General features: G+C 42.8%; 1 protein-coding gene across 1 annotated transcript in view; it reads right to left on the bottom strand.

Annotated features, from left to right (window-relative positions):
• Positions 1-15,793, bottom strand: part of GNPTAB (N-acetylglucosamine-1-phosphate transferase alpha and beta subunits) — a 69,515-nt gene that overhangs the window by 12,417 nt on the left and 41,305 nt on the right. Inside the window, exons 11-17 of the mRNA XM_008056505.2 lie at positions 14,511-14,714; positions 12,741-13,843; positions 10,102-10,301; positions 9,062-9,281; positions 8,304-8,417; positions 4,629-4,714; positions 3,509-3,607 (exon numbers count right to left, since the gene is read on the bottom strand). Coding sequence (XP_008054696.2) covers positions 3,509-3,607; positions 4,629-4,714; positions 8,304-8,417; positions 9,062-9,281; positions 10,102-10,301; positions 12,741-13,843; positions 14,511-14,714 — 2,026 coding nt within the window. The remainder of the gene's footprint in view (positions 1-3,508; positions 3,608-4,628; positions 4,715-8,303; positions 8,418-9,061; positions 9,282-10,101; positions 10,302-12,740; positions 13,844-14,510; positions 14,715-15,793) is intronic.

Here is a 15,793-nt window from a genome sequence, read left to right as displayed (position 1 = left end):
GGCAGAGATAAGAGAATTACCTGAGTCCAGGGGTTTGAGACCAGCTTGGGCAACATGGTAAAGCCTTGACTCTACAATAAATAACAAAATTAGCCAAGCATGATGGTGCATGCCTATGGTTCCAGCTACTTGGAAGGCGGAGGCAGAAGGATCACCTGAGCCCAGCAGGTGAGGCTGAGGTGGCCATGAGCATGCCACTGCACTCCAGTTTGGGCAACAGAACGAGACTCCTACTCCAAAAAAAATAAAAAAATAAAGTAAAAAAAGAGAATCGGGGGAAATCCATGTACTCCAATGGATTTATTTGATAACACTTCAAACCAACAAACTTAAAAACCAAAAAACACACAATGTTTATGAAAGGTAACTGGGGAAAGGTGTACACTGACCAGGTAGTTCACATTAAGGGATCACCAATTTTTAAGGCGATAATGATGGTGTGGTTGTATTTTTTAAGAATCCTTATATTTTAGAGATATACACAGAAAAATGGACAGATAAATGATACAATGTTTGAGATTTACTTAATCAGGAAGTGGTGGTAAAAATGTAGGTGTGTTTAGATGAAAAAAGACCAAATACAGATTGATTCCTGTTGAAAACAAATGATGAGTATTTGAAACATCATCATACTATCTATTCTCTAAACTTGGGAACTGCTTTATTTTATTTTTTGAGTCAGGGTCTCACTCTGTTGCCCAGGCTGGAGTACAATAACATACACAGTTCACTGCAGCTTCAACCTTCTGGGTTCAAGCGATCCTCCCACTTCAGCCTCCTGAGTAGTTGGGATTACAGGTACATGCCACCATGTATGGCTAATTTGTTAAATTTTTCGTAGAGACAAGGTCTCACTATGTTGCCCAGGCTGGTCTCAAGCGATCTTCCCACCTCGGCCTCCCAAAGTGTTGCAACTACAGGCCTGAGCCACCCTGCCTGGCTGAAGATTGCCTTAAATTAAAGGACACTAAAGAGGTATGTCAACCACATGTAACACATAAGCCTTGATTGTATCCTGGATCAAAAACTAGCACAAACCCGATAACAGCTCTAACAGGTAACTGGAGGCAACTGGGGAAATTTGAAAATAGGCTATTTATTGGACTGCACTGTTTAATCCAAGTGAAAGTCCTCGAATAGATGTTAATGGTCTGTGGCCTGAGGATGAAGCCAACACGAGCAGGAGGCAGAGCTGAGGAGGACAGAAACAAACTAGGCCTAGATACTGCCTAGTCTTGGTTTTTTTTGTTAATGGAATCAACATGTCCTTAAAGCTGACGCCAATTTAAAAGACTAGTTTACCATGTCTAATCCTTCATAAAAGCAAAACAAAACATAGTAAACAAATGAGTCAAAAGGCCGGGCGAGGTAGCTCCTGCCTATAATCCCAGCACTTCAAGAGGCCAAGGTGAGATTGCCTGAGCCTACGGGTTCTAGACCTACCTGGGCAACTTGGTGAGACCTCATTTCTATAATAAATCCAAAAATTTAGCCAGCCCTGGTGGCACATACCTGTGGTTCCCACTACTACAGTGGAAGACTGAGGCGAAGGGATCACCTAAGACCAGCAGGTCGAGGCTGCAGTGGCCATGTGTGTGCCACTGCACTCCAGCCTGGGTGAGAGTGAAACTCCAACTCAAAACAAAAACCCACACAAAAAAACAAAAAAACCCAAAAAACCCACATATAAGCATCAGAAATGCTAAAATCTGTTTAGGTACTGAATAGTACCTAGGCAGCTGGGCCTGGCAAACTGTGGACAATGGCTTGCCATGTCTTTTTACTAGAGCCCGTCCCTTGAAGTACCATGAAGATGTCTATGAATTCTCTCACCCAACAACTTCCAAACCTGGCACAAAGACACAAGTACAGGTTACACAAAAGTTGGCAATTCTCACATGTGATCACTACAGATTGCCAATGACTGAGAGCACATCAACAGGATGGGGGAATTCTGTGCCCCCAACAAAATGAGTTCCAAAAATGTAAGGTTATTTTTTTGAAAATTAGAGCAGTTCATTTCAGGCAGAGGACACAGCATGTGCAAAGAGAGCTATAAGCTGGGTAATTATTCATTACTGTAGCTTATTGTTTGCTTGGCTTATGGAAAATATGTTATTTTCTTTTTGTTTTTTTTTTTTTGTTTTTTTTTGAGTTGGAGTCTCACTCCATCGCCCAGACTGGAGTGCAGTGGCACACTCCCAGCCACCGCAACCTCGACCTGCTGGGCTCCGGTGAGCCTCCCGCCTCAGCCTTCCAAGTAGCTGGAACTACAGGCGTGCACTACCACACCCGGCTAATTTTTTTGATTTGTTGTAGAGACGAGGTCTTGCAAAGTTGCCCAAACGGGTCTCGAATCCGCGGGCTCAGGCAAATCACTCACCTAGGCCTCCTAAAAGCGCAGGATTACAGGCTGAGCCACAGAGCCCGGCTATATTTGTTATTTTCTAAGAAATCAAGTATTTACAGGATTACTAAAGACACTAAATAAGCAATAAGCAAGCATTAAAGATATTTTTATTTTTCTAAAAATTCAAATTTCTTTTTCCTCCAAACAAGAATAGGATCTGTAGAAAAAATACCACGGCTTTAAAATATCTAGAAATTATTCATAGCTGGGTTTGGTGGCTCAGCCTGTAATCCTGCGCCTTTGGGAGGCTGAGGTGAGTGGATTGCCTGAGCCCACGGGTTCGAGACCCACCTGGGCAGCAAGACCACATCTCTACAATAAATCAAAAAATCAGCCGAGCGTGGTAGCACATGCCTGTAATTCTGGCTACTTGGAAGGCTGAGGCGGAAGGATCGTCAAAGTCCAGCAGGTCGAGGCTGCGTGGCCAGTCTGTGCGATAGAGTGAGACTCCAACTCAAAAAACAAATAAATAAATAAATAAATAAAATATCCAATTTTATATGCTGATGCCTTTTTCCCCCAAAGAAACTGATAAAACGACTATTTCCCACTAAAGTTAAAAAAAAAACCCTCAAAAATGCTACTTTTAGCCAATTTTATCCAACCAGTTGAAGGTGACATGGTGCTGGGACTGGACATTTTTAAGGCTATGTAACCCTGCAAATGTATTCATCCCGAAAGAATGGCTGGAGTGGACTGAATTTTCACAGCTATGGCAACATTTCTTTTTCCTCAGAAGCTAATCTGAACTTTACTTTAAATTGCTAAAATAAACCTAACCACCAAAACAACTCCTCTGGAAGCACCTTTTCAGAAATGCTGAGAGAGTCCAGCTGCCTGGCCTCACCTCCCCACAATCTGCCCTTAAGCCTTTCTGAAGAGCTCATTAGAACTGAACTCCTAGACATCCAGGCTAGTCCCATTGCATGGGGCGACCCAACCTCAGTTCACAACTACTGTCTCAGTCAAGCACAGCTCAAACACTACCTCTACCATCAGGCCTTTGTGTCTGCTCTAAACAGAAACAAGTCACTCCCTTTTCTGGAGTCCTTCTGCATTTAACTTCCATAATTAAAAACAATATTTAAAAATCAGTACCTGGGGTTTTTTCTTATGTCATCCAACTGGCCAACCACATGAGAAACATTGGTACGGATCATTTTAAAAGCAATTTCTTCTTCTCCCATAATTTCAAACCTAATTAGCAAAACATATTTAAAGAGTTTAAATATTTATGTAGATATGAAAAAATGAAATTTCAGTATGACTGGGGAGGCTGAGATGGGAAGATCACTTGAGGTCAGAAGTTGGAGACCAACGTGGGCAATATAGTAAGACCCTGCCTCTACAAATAATAATAATAATAATTAGTCAGGCATGGTGGTACATGACTGTAGTCTCAGTTACTTGAGAGGCTGAGGCACGAGTTCAAGGCTTCAGTGAGATATAATCATGTTACTGCACTCCAGCCTGGGTAACAGAGCCAAAAAAAGAAAAAAATTCAATAGGAACAAAATCCTTAAAACTTGAGTGGTTGGGAGTGGTGGCTCACGTCTGCAACCCCAGCATTTTGGAAGGCAGAGGCAAGAGCATTGTCCGAGCTCAGGAGTTCAAGATCAGCCTGAGCAATATGGCGAGACCTCGTCTCTATAATAAATAAAAATTAGCCAGGCATGGTGGTACATGTCTATGGTTCCAGCTATTTGGAAGGCTGAGGCAGAAGGACCACCTGAGTTCAGTCAAGGCTATGGTGGCTGTGATAATGCCATTGCACTCCAGTCTGGGTGACAAAGTGAGACCCTGACTCAAAAAAACAAATTTATTTATTTACTATTATTATTTTGAGTTGGAGTCTCACTGTTGCCCAGGCTAGAGTGCAGTATGCATGCTCATGGCCATCTCAGCCTTGATCTGCTGGGCTCAGGTGATCCTTCCATCTCAACTTTCCAAGTAGTGGGAACCATCCAGCTCATTTTTTTTTTTTTTTAATTTATTGCAGAGACGAGGTTTCGCCAAGTTGTCCAGGCTGTCTCGAACCCCTGGGCTCAGTCAATCCTCTTGCCACTGCCTCCCAAAGTGCTGGGACTACAGGTGTGAGCCACCTCACCTGGGAAAAAGAATAAACTTAAAATAAAATAGATTGTTCAACAGATAAAATATTGTAAAAGTATGAATATTATTCTTAAAATAAAAAAGAGGAAATAAATGTACCACTTACCTGTATTTATTTTTGTCCTTATATGCCTTATGGATTTTGTCAGTTACTGGCTTACAGTTGGTTACTAGACTTTTGGTGACTGGTGGCTGTGAGAAAGCACAAATTGGTCAGACATTATTACATCAGGGCAGAGACAGGGTCGGAGAGTGCAACAATCACCTCAGGTGCAAAACCCAAGGGGCACCAGAAGCTCAAATCAAGACAAATATTCTAATGCAATATTTCTAAAAATCCAAGTTACACACTACAGCCCACAGGCTAGTCATCTGTTTTTGTAAATAAAGTTTTATCTTAATCACACATTACACCACCCTATCTAGTAAAACACTCTTAATATGATGTCACAATATTTTTCAGAAAAAAGTTAATTTCTAATACACACAAAAAAACTATGCTCTGAACAGTTTAATTGCATGCATTTTATAATTGCCAGCAAAGCAGCCTTACTTATTTAATTCTCAGCTCTCAAAGGATATTGCTGACTCTAAACATCATGCCAGAAATTCAGCAAACACTACACTATTACTCTAACAAATGAAGATGTATATATTTCAAAAGAAAACTAAACCCGGTCTTCACGGTGGCTATCACAAGGCAAGATGAATTAACTTCCATGCAGATATCATCTTTCTTTAGAAACACCCACTTTAGCACATTTTACAGAAGTGCAGATGGTAACATAAAATCTTACTAGGAACCTAAAGTTCGCCAAGAGAGCCGGGCTCGGTGGCTCAGCATGTGATCCCGTGCCTTTGGGAGGCTGAGGTGAGTGGATTGCCTGAGCCCACGGGTTCGAGACCCACCTGGGCAGTGAGACCTCATCTCTACAATAAATCAAAAAGCAGCCAGGCGTGGTAGCGCATGCCTGTAATTCCAGCTACTCGGAAGGCTGAGGCGGAAGGATCGCCGGAGCCCAGCAGGTGGAGGCTGCGGTGGCCAGGAGCGGCCACTGTACTCCAGTCTGGGCGACAGAGTGAGGTTCCAACTCAAAAAACCAAAACAAACAAACAAAAAAAAAGTTTGCCAAGTGAAGGAAGACCAGAGGAGGAAAACAGACAAGTGAAAAGGACATACATGGAGATGCAAGTGAGCAAAAGAGAAACGGGGTGAGAGCTGAGATAGATTCCCGGCACCAGGGGCTCATCAGCAGCCTAGAAGCAGCCCTCCAGCATGCCCCTGTGTCATCTCAAAGAAAGCAGAGACCAGAGAGATGCAGTTAAGGAGGGAGGCTGAAGGCCAAAACACCTTTTCTCCTCCCTCCTCCTCTGTGCAAGCCACATTCTGGGGTGCCCATGAAGAAGACGGGGATAAGACAAGTTAGGGAGGCCTGCAGCTCACAGGCACCTACTCCCACGCCTCACCCAAGGAGAAAGGATGTGCCCAGATCCCCAATATCATGTAGAAATTTTAATTATCTTGACAAATACACAGATGTAAAAAAGAAAAAAATTAAACAATATCATTAACTCTGGATGATTTAGAGTTGATTGTATTAGCTTTGTCAGGGTTCAGGTTACTCCAAATTTTATACTGTTTAAAAAGTATTATAACTGAGAAAGTTCTTTACACTACATAATCTCATTTCTAATTTTTTTTTTTTCTGAGTTGGAGTCTCACTCCTTTGCCCAGGTTGGAGTGCAATGGCACGCACGCTCACGGCCACCACAGCCTCCACCTTCTGGGCTCTAGAGATTCTTCCATCTCAGCCTTCCGAGTAGCCGAAACTATAGACGCACGCTACCACACCTGGCTATTTTTTATTTTATTGTAGAGATGAGGTCTCACCAAGTTGCCCAGGCTGGTCTCAAACCCACGGGCTCAGGCAATCCACTCACCTCGGCCTCCCAAAGTGCTGGGATTACAGGCTGAGTCACTGAGCCTGGCCTCATTTCTAATTGTTATAAGCTTGGTTCTATATCTCTTGGGGCAGGAGAAACACCTCCAGTATATGATTACATATACACCTTTTTAGTCATTAAGAACACAATGGCAAACAATTACTCATATTTATGTAACAGTCCGGGTGTACAAAGCATCTCTCACAAACCTGAAGCACTTAATCCAGCTGCACTATGCTGAAGATCCAGAAGAAACCACTGATGAACATGGAGGAGCTGCTCCCCTGCACCAGCCTGACTGCCCGCCAGCTCCACAAGGCCTCCCGCAAATCACACCTCCGGGTCAGGCACGCCCACACGCACACACGCGTGCGCACACACACACACATACACACAAACATACACAGTCTCCACCTGCTGACACACACACCTACTTGCCCCGCTAGAGTGAGTTCCTGCAGAGCTGACATCAGGTCTTCCTCCTCTACTTCTCTCAACTTTGGTAATTTTGTAGTTCTAACTTTTAGAATACTTAGAGAACTGGCTTTTAAGTGGCACAAAGCCATGGACCAATCCTTGTCATGTGCTAAGCTAACCCCACGTGACTGGCAACACTTAGGCTTTGTCTGTGAGTGCCGACAGGCGGTCCCCAATGTGCACAACACAGGCTACATGGATGGTTTTCTTACTTCAGGAACCACATTTTAAGTGGCTTTATTACTCTTTCCTATAGTCACTTATAAGTGTCTTATCTATTCTCATTATTTGAAGATGGTTGGAAGATTTGCAAATAGTAAATTTTTAAAAATAACATTTCATTCTCATTATGAAAGCAAAAGCTGTTCCTTGTAGAAAATATGGGAAATGCCAGTGTTAAAAAAAAAGGATATTTAAAAACTACCTAGATTTAACCTATTATCATTTCTGTTATCTTTGGGGTATGTGGGGCGTGGGGCATGTGTGCATATGTTGTGTGTGTGTGTGACGGGAAGGGGGTATTAGGGAGTTTTCTATAGTTCAAATCACATTGTGTACTGTATATGGTATTACCCATTTTCCCCTACTTAATTTTATTTCTGTAAGCATTACGTTTTTCCATAAATCAGCAAAAATTAACAGTAAACATGTTAACAACTGTATTATACTTGCAGCCAAGTGAAGTGACTCACGCCTGTAATCCCAGCACTTTGGGAGGCCAAGGCAGGAGGACTCCTTGAGCCCAAGAGTTTGAGGCTAGCATGGGCAACATAGTGAGACCTCGTTCTCTACAAAAAATAAAAAAAAATAGCTGGATGTGGTGGCATGTGTCTGTAGTCACAGCTACTCGGGAGGCTGAGGTGGAAAGATCTCCTGAGCCCAGGAGGCCAAGGCTGCAGTGAATCATGAATGTGCCACTGCGCTCCAGCCTGAGGAACAGAGTAAGACTCCGATTTTTTTTAAAAAGTATTATATTATGCTCTGTTTCACCAATTATAAGACTTTTTTTCACATTTAAACTTCTCTGAGACTAGAATGTCACTTACAATCAACAGTTTTCAAGTTACTTCTGCCAAAAGACATTCCAAATACTCTGGGGCTATTTTCTGCCATCCTTGGTAAACAGGATGTCTGCTTCTGGAATATAAGCAACTAATCTGAATACAGGCTTGGATATCAATGGAGGATGATTCCACAGCAAGATATGAATGACTCTGGATTAGTGGTGCTACTATTTTGCACCAAAGACATACAAATACAGCCTTTCTCTAGCCTCCAAAGTGATATACAGAAATGGTATAAATAACATCTGATAAGGATGTATTTTCTATTGTACATAAAAGGAACCCATGTCACTTACCAGATTGGGATCATAGTAAGCTTCCTGAGTTGGTGGAATACTGTTTAACTGAGTGATATTGGCAGGAAGCATTTTTGAACAATTTATTAACATGTGTTCCAGACCTGTCAGATCCTAAGAAAGCAAAAATAAAAAGATAAACCTGTTATGTCCATTATAAATAATGACTGTGGTTATAAAAATAAAAATGATGATATAGAAAATCTCCAAAAATGGTTTAAATGCTATCTTCAAAGAGGTATGACTATATGATTCTTAAGATAAAGGCAGCCTAAAAAAATCAAAATGAGACAATGTAAGTATTTCATCCTCATCTCAAAGTAAAAGCCTTGAGACACCATTTTTACACAAGGAGGTCCCAGGAATCCTGAGAGGGGATGCCCTGCAGTGGCTTCATCTCAGCCCCCTCCATGAGTTCCTATTCCTGGGACTAGAGAATGCCATGATGCAAGGCCTGGCTGAGGTCTCCAGGCAGCCACAGCTAAGCCCAAGACTGAACATGCCACAAGAAACTTACATGCAGTAAGGCCTGGTTCTTCTCCAGATTACACAAGATCTGCCCCTACTAAAAAGCTGCAAAAGCCATCCCATAAAACTTCAAATCTGGTTGTAATTCTGGCACTAAAAATAGTTACGAATACCCACATTAAATATTAAGAATTATTTTTACTTCCACTAATTGGGGGAAAAAGAGACACCATCAGAATTAAAATTTTCATTTTAAATGTCACAAAATTTAGAATAAAACAACACAACACCTGCAAACTTAAAGGTAGTTCGTGAATTCTGGTAGCCAGCGTTCGGATTTCTCTGTCAGACAAGACACCAGATTGGTCTGTATCAACTTCATCAAAGACTTGAGATATATTCAGTGGCTGAACTGCACTCATGAGATAATAAAAATAAGAAAAGGCAAACTGCATATCCTCAGAATGGCGCACTTTGTGAAATGACGTCTTGTCAAATTCGTCAGGGAACCTGCCCAGATATAACACATAATGAGTACTAGGTATTCAGAATATGTAGGGCTTCTAATATTTGTGGAGACAGGCTAGGCTTACACTTGTAATCCCAGCACTCTGGAAAGCTGAAGCAGGAGAATTGCTTGAGCCCAGGAGTTTAAGACCAGCCTAGGCAACTTAGTAAAACCTCATCTCTACAAAAAATTTAAAAATTAGCTGGATTGCCGGGCTCGGTGGTTCAGCCTGTAATCCCGTGCCTTTGGGAGGCTGAGGTGAGTGGATTGCCTGAGTCTGTAGGTTCGAGACCTGCCCGGGCAGGCGAGACATCATCTCTACAATAAAATCAAAAAATTAGCCGGGCGAGGTAGCGCGCGCCTGTAATTCCAGCTACTTGGAAGGCTGAGGCAGAAGGATCGCCGGAGCCCAGCAGGTAGAGGCTGCGGTGGCTGGGAGCGGCCACTGCACTCCAGTCTGGGCAACAGAGTGAGACTCCAACTCGAAAAAAAAAAAAAATTAGCTGGATTTGGTGGTTCGTGCCTATAGTCTCAGCTACTCAGGAGGCTGAGCGGGGAGGATCACCTGAGTGCAGGAGGTGAAGACTGTGGTGAGTCATGACCGTGCCACTGCACTCCAGTCTAGGCAACAGAGTGAGACACCAACTCAAAAAAAAAAAATTGTGACGATAGATTTTTTTTTCCTCCCGCTTATTTAGATAATACCTTTAATATATTAATCATCAAATGTTGGAGGCATAAACTTAGCCCAGTAAACACAGAAATTTCAAGTAATCTTAGCTCTGAGCAGATGCCAACAACTCAAACACAAGCCAGACTTACATATCTTGCAGTTCTTGCATAACAATTCGGTCAATCATGTGAGGCATATGGGCAGGGACCTTCCGAGATGTGAATCCAAACTTGCTATTTAGAATTTTGTTTACGTATCGGAGGGAGTCGGCAAATGTATCTTTTAGCTGCCTCCCAGCATTTCTGCTGTCAGTAAAGTATGCCAACTGTATCTTCAATGACTCTTCTTCCTGAAAAGAGAATCCCACATGGCACAGCAATATGTTTAGTGTACAAGTGCACTTTGTTAACAAGAGAGAAATGTACCATTTTATGTATGTGGTAAAAACTAGTCACTAACTCTCTATGAGGGGCAAATGAAATGCACACTAACAAGTGACCAGAAGGACCTTACGGGCAGGACTGACTGAACTGGATTGTGGTGTGTCACTAACATTGGCTTGAGAACAGTTGTATGGCGGAGGTCTACTCACAAGGTATTCTTCAAGGACTCACTCACTGATCATGAGATTTCAGAGTCCATTCAATGCAACATCTAGAAAATTTATTTACATATAAATTTGGTAGTACTTTCATTATCAAGCTATTTCTGCAAGTGATATCAAAGCAGCAAGTTCTTGAGTTTTGAACACAAGGACTAGAAAAAAATTTGGTTTCTACCATATAATAGTACTAGTATCATACAATCAAAATCAGTAAGAGGCAGAACTAAATGGGCAAAGAAATTGGCAAAAAATTCAGACGCACTTTACAAAAGAACTATTTTTGCTTCTCAAACTGATAAAAATGCAGAGATTGATATGAACTGGTGTTGGCTCAGCTATAACTAATCAAGCACTCCTGTATACTACCTGTGGAAATATAATGTGCTACAACATTTTAGAAGGAAGAATTTAAGATTTATACACACCAGATCCATTAACCTAGTAATTCCATCTACAGAAAGCAACACTTACACAAGTGCAAGATACAAGAATACTTACTGCAACATTATCTATAATTGCAAAACATTGGAAATAACTCATAGCTATTAAAAAGAACACTGGGCTGGGTTCACGCCTGTAATCCCAACACTTTGGGAGGCAGAGGCGAGAAGACTGCCTGAGCCCAGAATTTCAAGATCAGCCTGGGAAGCTTGGTGAGATCTCATCTCCACAGTAAATCAAAAAATTAGCTGGGTATGGTGGTACACACCTGTAGTTCCAGCTACCTGGATGGCTGAGGTAGAAGGATCACCTGAGTCCAGCAGATGGAGGCTGTGGTGGCTGTGAGCGTGACACTGCACTCCAGCCTGGGCAACAGAGACTCCAACTCAAAAAATAATAATAATAATATTGGGCCAGGCGTGGTGGCCCACACCTATAATCTCAGCACTCTGGGAGGCCAAGGCAGGAGGTCTGCTTGAGCCCGGGAGTTTGAGACCAGCCTGGGCAACGTAGTGAGAACTAGTCATTATAAAAAAAATAAAATAAAAAGAACACTGGCACTAACATGGGTAGTTTGCCCACATACTACTAAGTGAAAGGCAACTACAGAGAAATGTACATAGCATGTAATTTCCTGTTGCAAACGAGAAACTACATAGCTAGTATGCCTACATTCCTATGAAAAAAATATCGGAAGGATGCCCATCAAACTATTAGGAGTGATTATCTCAAGGAGGGAGACTAAGGAAGGAAGATCTTTCCCTTTATACTGTGTATTTTTTAATTTCTTGGAAGCTTTACCATTAGCCTATGGTGCTTTTGTAAACTTTTTTTAAGTAAAGAAGAAAAAGTGAGGAAAGAGAGGCAAGGACTCTGCAGTCCTTTATTCAATGATTTGTAAATGCCTAATATGCCAGGAACAAGACATGCCCTGAAACATGGAGAGGAACAAGACACAGTCCCCTCTACCCTCTGTTCTCCCATTCAGTGTCCACTTGTGGCCCTGTGTCTTCACTATCCAGCCTAGACCACAGGATTCCTCTTAGCCTGTCAATTCCCACCCTGTCAAAGGTCAGCTCACAGGGCACTTCCTCATGGTGGTGTCCCTAATGCCTCCAGGCAGAGCTTAGGAGTTCTCCTCTCCCACACCTCAAAGAGATACTTTTCTCCTTGCTTCCTCAGTCATCTGCCCACAAACATGTCTCCCCACTGGTTTCTGCATGTCCGTGAGCAGCGGCTGTGTTCCAGTCACCCTGCGACCCCGTGGGTAGCACCATGCCAGCACTCAGAAGAGGTACAAGTGACACCAGGTCATGGGGGAGGCCGTGTACAAGGAAAATCACTCCAGCTCTGGTGCTTGGCTCATGCTGACTTGTTGTAATGTGGGATGCACGTGAGCTTCACTGAACCTCAGGCTTTATCATGAATGAAGCTAGAAGAAGGTCAGATCTGACATACAAGCAGACACAAGATGCCACCCTGCTCACCCTCCTCAGCCCAGGCCCCGAGCTAAACCCCTGCTCACTAACACTAGTGCTATTTCCTAAAAGAGTGAACACCCCCAAACGGCATCTTATTGTTAGGGTTGTTGGGTAAATTAAGTGAAACTGTGTAAGGAAAGCACCTAGTTCAGTGGCTGGCACAGGGAAGCACTGAAGAAATGGCAGCTATTATCACCTTGTCACTGAAAAGGCTACTCATTTTTCCTGAGCATGAGAAAAAATAAGGCTGGATGCAACTTACATCAAGAAGATCTTGGAAATACTTCTTTTTCTCCCATGGCAGAAAGCCCGGGGACCCTTCCATGTAATGCTGCAGCTTCCTTCCAGGTAGCACCTCACTAACATCTGGGGGATTGTTACCGTTTTCCTCCAGTCTTTCTTTTTCTTCATCTTTCCTGATGATTTTCTTTTCTTTCATGACCTGGTTTTCCAGAACAATCAGAGATGGGAGCTTTTCTTTCAACACACTCCCACCCATGGCTTTTTGGGTGTGAGCCTCCAGTCTGAATCTTGCTTTGGTCTCCAAGTCCAGGGGTGGATTCTGACCCTGATGCTGACCATTCGCGCCTACTGTCACTGCTGGCAGAGTTGACCTCTGTGATCTTTCCAACCCTTCTAAGCTGTTTGGCAAGATGCTTTTGTAAATCTGTTTCTCCGGGGGAGCTGCCAAACTGTCATTTATTTTATCTGTTGTTATAGCTTGATTCATTTTTACTTTAGCATCCTGTAAGTTCACTAGAAACGACCTCAGCAAGGCTGACTTGGACAAATTGTACCCTTTCAAAGTGATGTCTCCCTGCTCCAGCTGCACATCCAGGTTGCGGAGACTCAACTGGGCCTCCTTTGGAAGGAGTGAAGTATTCACCAGGGGAATTTTCACTTCCTCCTGGAACCTCTGTGTTGTGTTAACATCACGCTTCTTGAACTTTGGGAAGCGTTTTTCTGCAGGAATATCCTCAAAAAGGATTTCTGCCTCTGGAAGAAGTGTTATGGGGCTAGCCACATTCTCATGAGCTGTCTGGACCGTCAAGTTCAGTTTTGGAGCCTCCCTCGTATCCACAGCTACTGTTATCTGGATTTTGAACTCTTCCTCATTTGCGTTCTGCAATGTGAGATTAAAATGTATAGTGGTTGCATTCATCCCACTGTGCATTATGAGGTGGATGGTTTTCCATTTATTGGCAATAGAAGCATGTCGAATTATTGGATTGTCACTATAGGCACCTTCAACTCCCCTTTTGGCTAGCTCCGCAAAGCTGAAATAAGGCAGGCATTCCCCTTTTGGAATAACATAGTGAGTCTGGTTTGGGAGGAGAGTTACTTTATACAACTCATGAAAATGATCTGGAGGAAAAAATACAAATAGGATTTTTTTCAGACTACACATTTGTTTCCTCCCTTTCCTTTAATTCTTTGGGTCCGAGTTTTCATTTTCTAAGAGTGATTTTAATTTCAAAATAATCAGAAATTCTAATACAATAGCTACTGGTATAGGGCTCATTTCACTACAGGAAGTCATAATAATTAACATGAAATGTGAACCCTGACTCACTACAGAGACATGGCATAATTCTTAACAATAAATTCCAATTACCAACTTCTCTCTCCTTTTTGTCCATTTGGAAAAGAAAATATTTTGCCGAAATGACCTCCAGAAAGAAACTATCAACAAGATCCAATATTCAAACTGTCCTTATTAGTGAACTACTGATCTCCTTTTATTATTTACAAACTGAACTTTCACCACATACTTTCAGCTAAGGTAAATCTGCTTAATCAAAACAATAAATCACACTAGAGCAATAACAAGAAAAGATCAATCTTTAGTATCTATTGCTCCTATGATCTGTGTCCTTCTCTTACTTTCCACTTACAGCTAGTCTGGAAGCAAAGCTGGAAAAGAAGACACAGAGAATAACTACCTTCAACAACAGCCACCATCCAGAACGCTCTCCTCCTATCAAGGATTCGGACCCTCTATTCTTACTATGCTTGTTTGGGCAATAAATACCTTGCCCACAGTCACCAGCATCAAAGCCACAGGACAGGACATTGCAGGCTTGGTCACAGAACTTGTCAGCGAGCCAGGAGTTAGCACATCCTTGATTACAGTAAGAGACACTATTTATTCCTCCACCAAACTGCCAGGGCTGCCCGACTCCGATGCTCCCAGTACCCGCGCCTCCTGCGATGTAGCGACTCCCTCCGTTGTTACCTGTGGAGAAAAGGCAGAATCGCGCTGTACTTACGGTTTTGAAAAAGACAGTTCCCTATTTCATAAGGATGTTTTCAAGGTTGATGCATGAGTTTTAGTCAGAAAGGGCTCACCCCATTCACTGGTAGATTTCACATGTCTTAAGAAAATAAACTGAAAAGGAGCCTCACATGGCCAGGCCTGGGCTCTGTGGCTGTGGAACCCACAAGCTAGGGAGTCTCACATAGCCAGGCATTGGCTCTGCAGATGTGGAATCCACACACACACAGGCCTCACATTTGCTCAGGGGTTGTGTGCAGATCACAGGAGAAGGAAATAGGAAGGGATTATTCCAAAGACTGTGACTGTCAGAACTGTCAAAAACACGTCCAAAGATAGGCATCATGTGTGCCACCTCATCACCAAAAGTTCACGTCCTACTGGGGTTGAGCTCTTGGGAGGCCCAGATCTACTCCACATGCCTGTGTTCTCTCCCACAGCTGCTTGCATTTTTCAAAAATGCACCTGATGGACCTGACTGGAACACAACGGAAGCTTTGTTTCCTCCAATAAGGAACACATTTCCAAATCCGTGTCCTCACATGGAACATGGGGATGACAGCAACTGTGTACACACTCTCTCTCTCAGGTCATCAGGAAATTCAGGTGAATATAATCAACGATACTCTACAAATTTGATGCCTTAGAAGTTGAAAGGTGGCCACTGCTTTACTAGACTCTGGTGTGGCCATGTGTTCCTTGAGCTATGGCTGCCTGCCATGTTTCCTAAGCTTTGGCTCCCTTTCCTACCTTGGAGAGGTGCATCGCCTCTCTCTTTCCTCCTAGCCATTGCTTTGTTAAACTCTGGTATGTCCATGTGGCTCTTTGAGCTACGGTCACCATGTTCACTAGCTTTGGATCTCTCTTCTCCCTTGGGGAGGTGAATCAATCAATTTCTTTCTAATTTACTTTCTAAATCAACTATATTTTCCAATCATAAAAAAAAGTTAAAAGGCAATAAGTATAAAAAATTGCTATTAGCCGGGCTCAGTGGCTCAGCCTTGGGAGGCTGAGGTGAGTGGACTGCCTGAGCCCGCGGG

The sequence above is a fragment of the Carlito syrichta genome, unplaced genomic scaffold (genome assembly GCF_000164805.1).
Source record: "Carlito syrichta isolate Samal-C Ts95f unplaced genomic scaffold, Tarsius_syrichta-2.0.1 Scaffold302384, whole genome shotgun sequence".
NCBI classification, from domain to species: Eukaryota; Metazoa; Chordata; class Mammalia; order Primates; family Tarsiidae; genus Carlito; species Carlito syrichta.
Note: the sequence above shows the minus strand (reverse complement) of the source record. Positions and strands in the feature narration are given on the sequence as shown.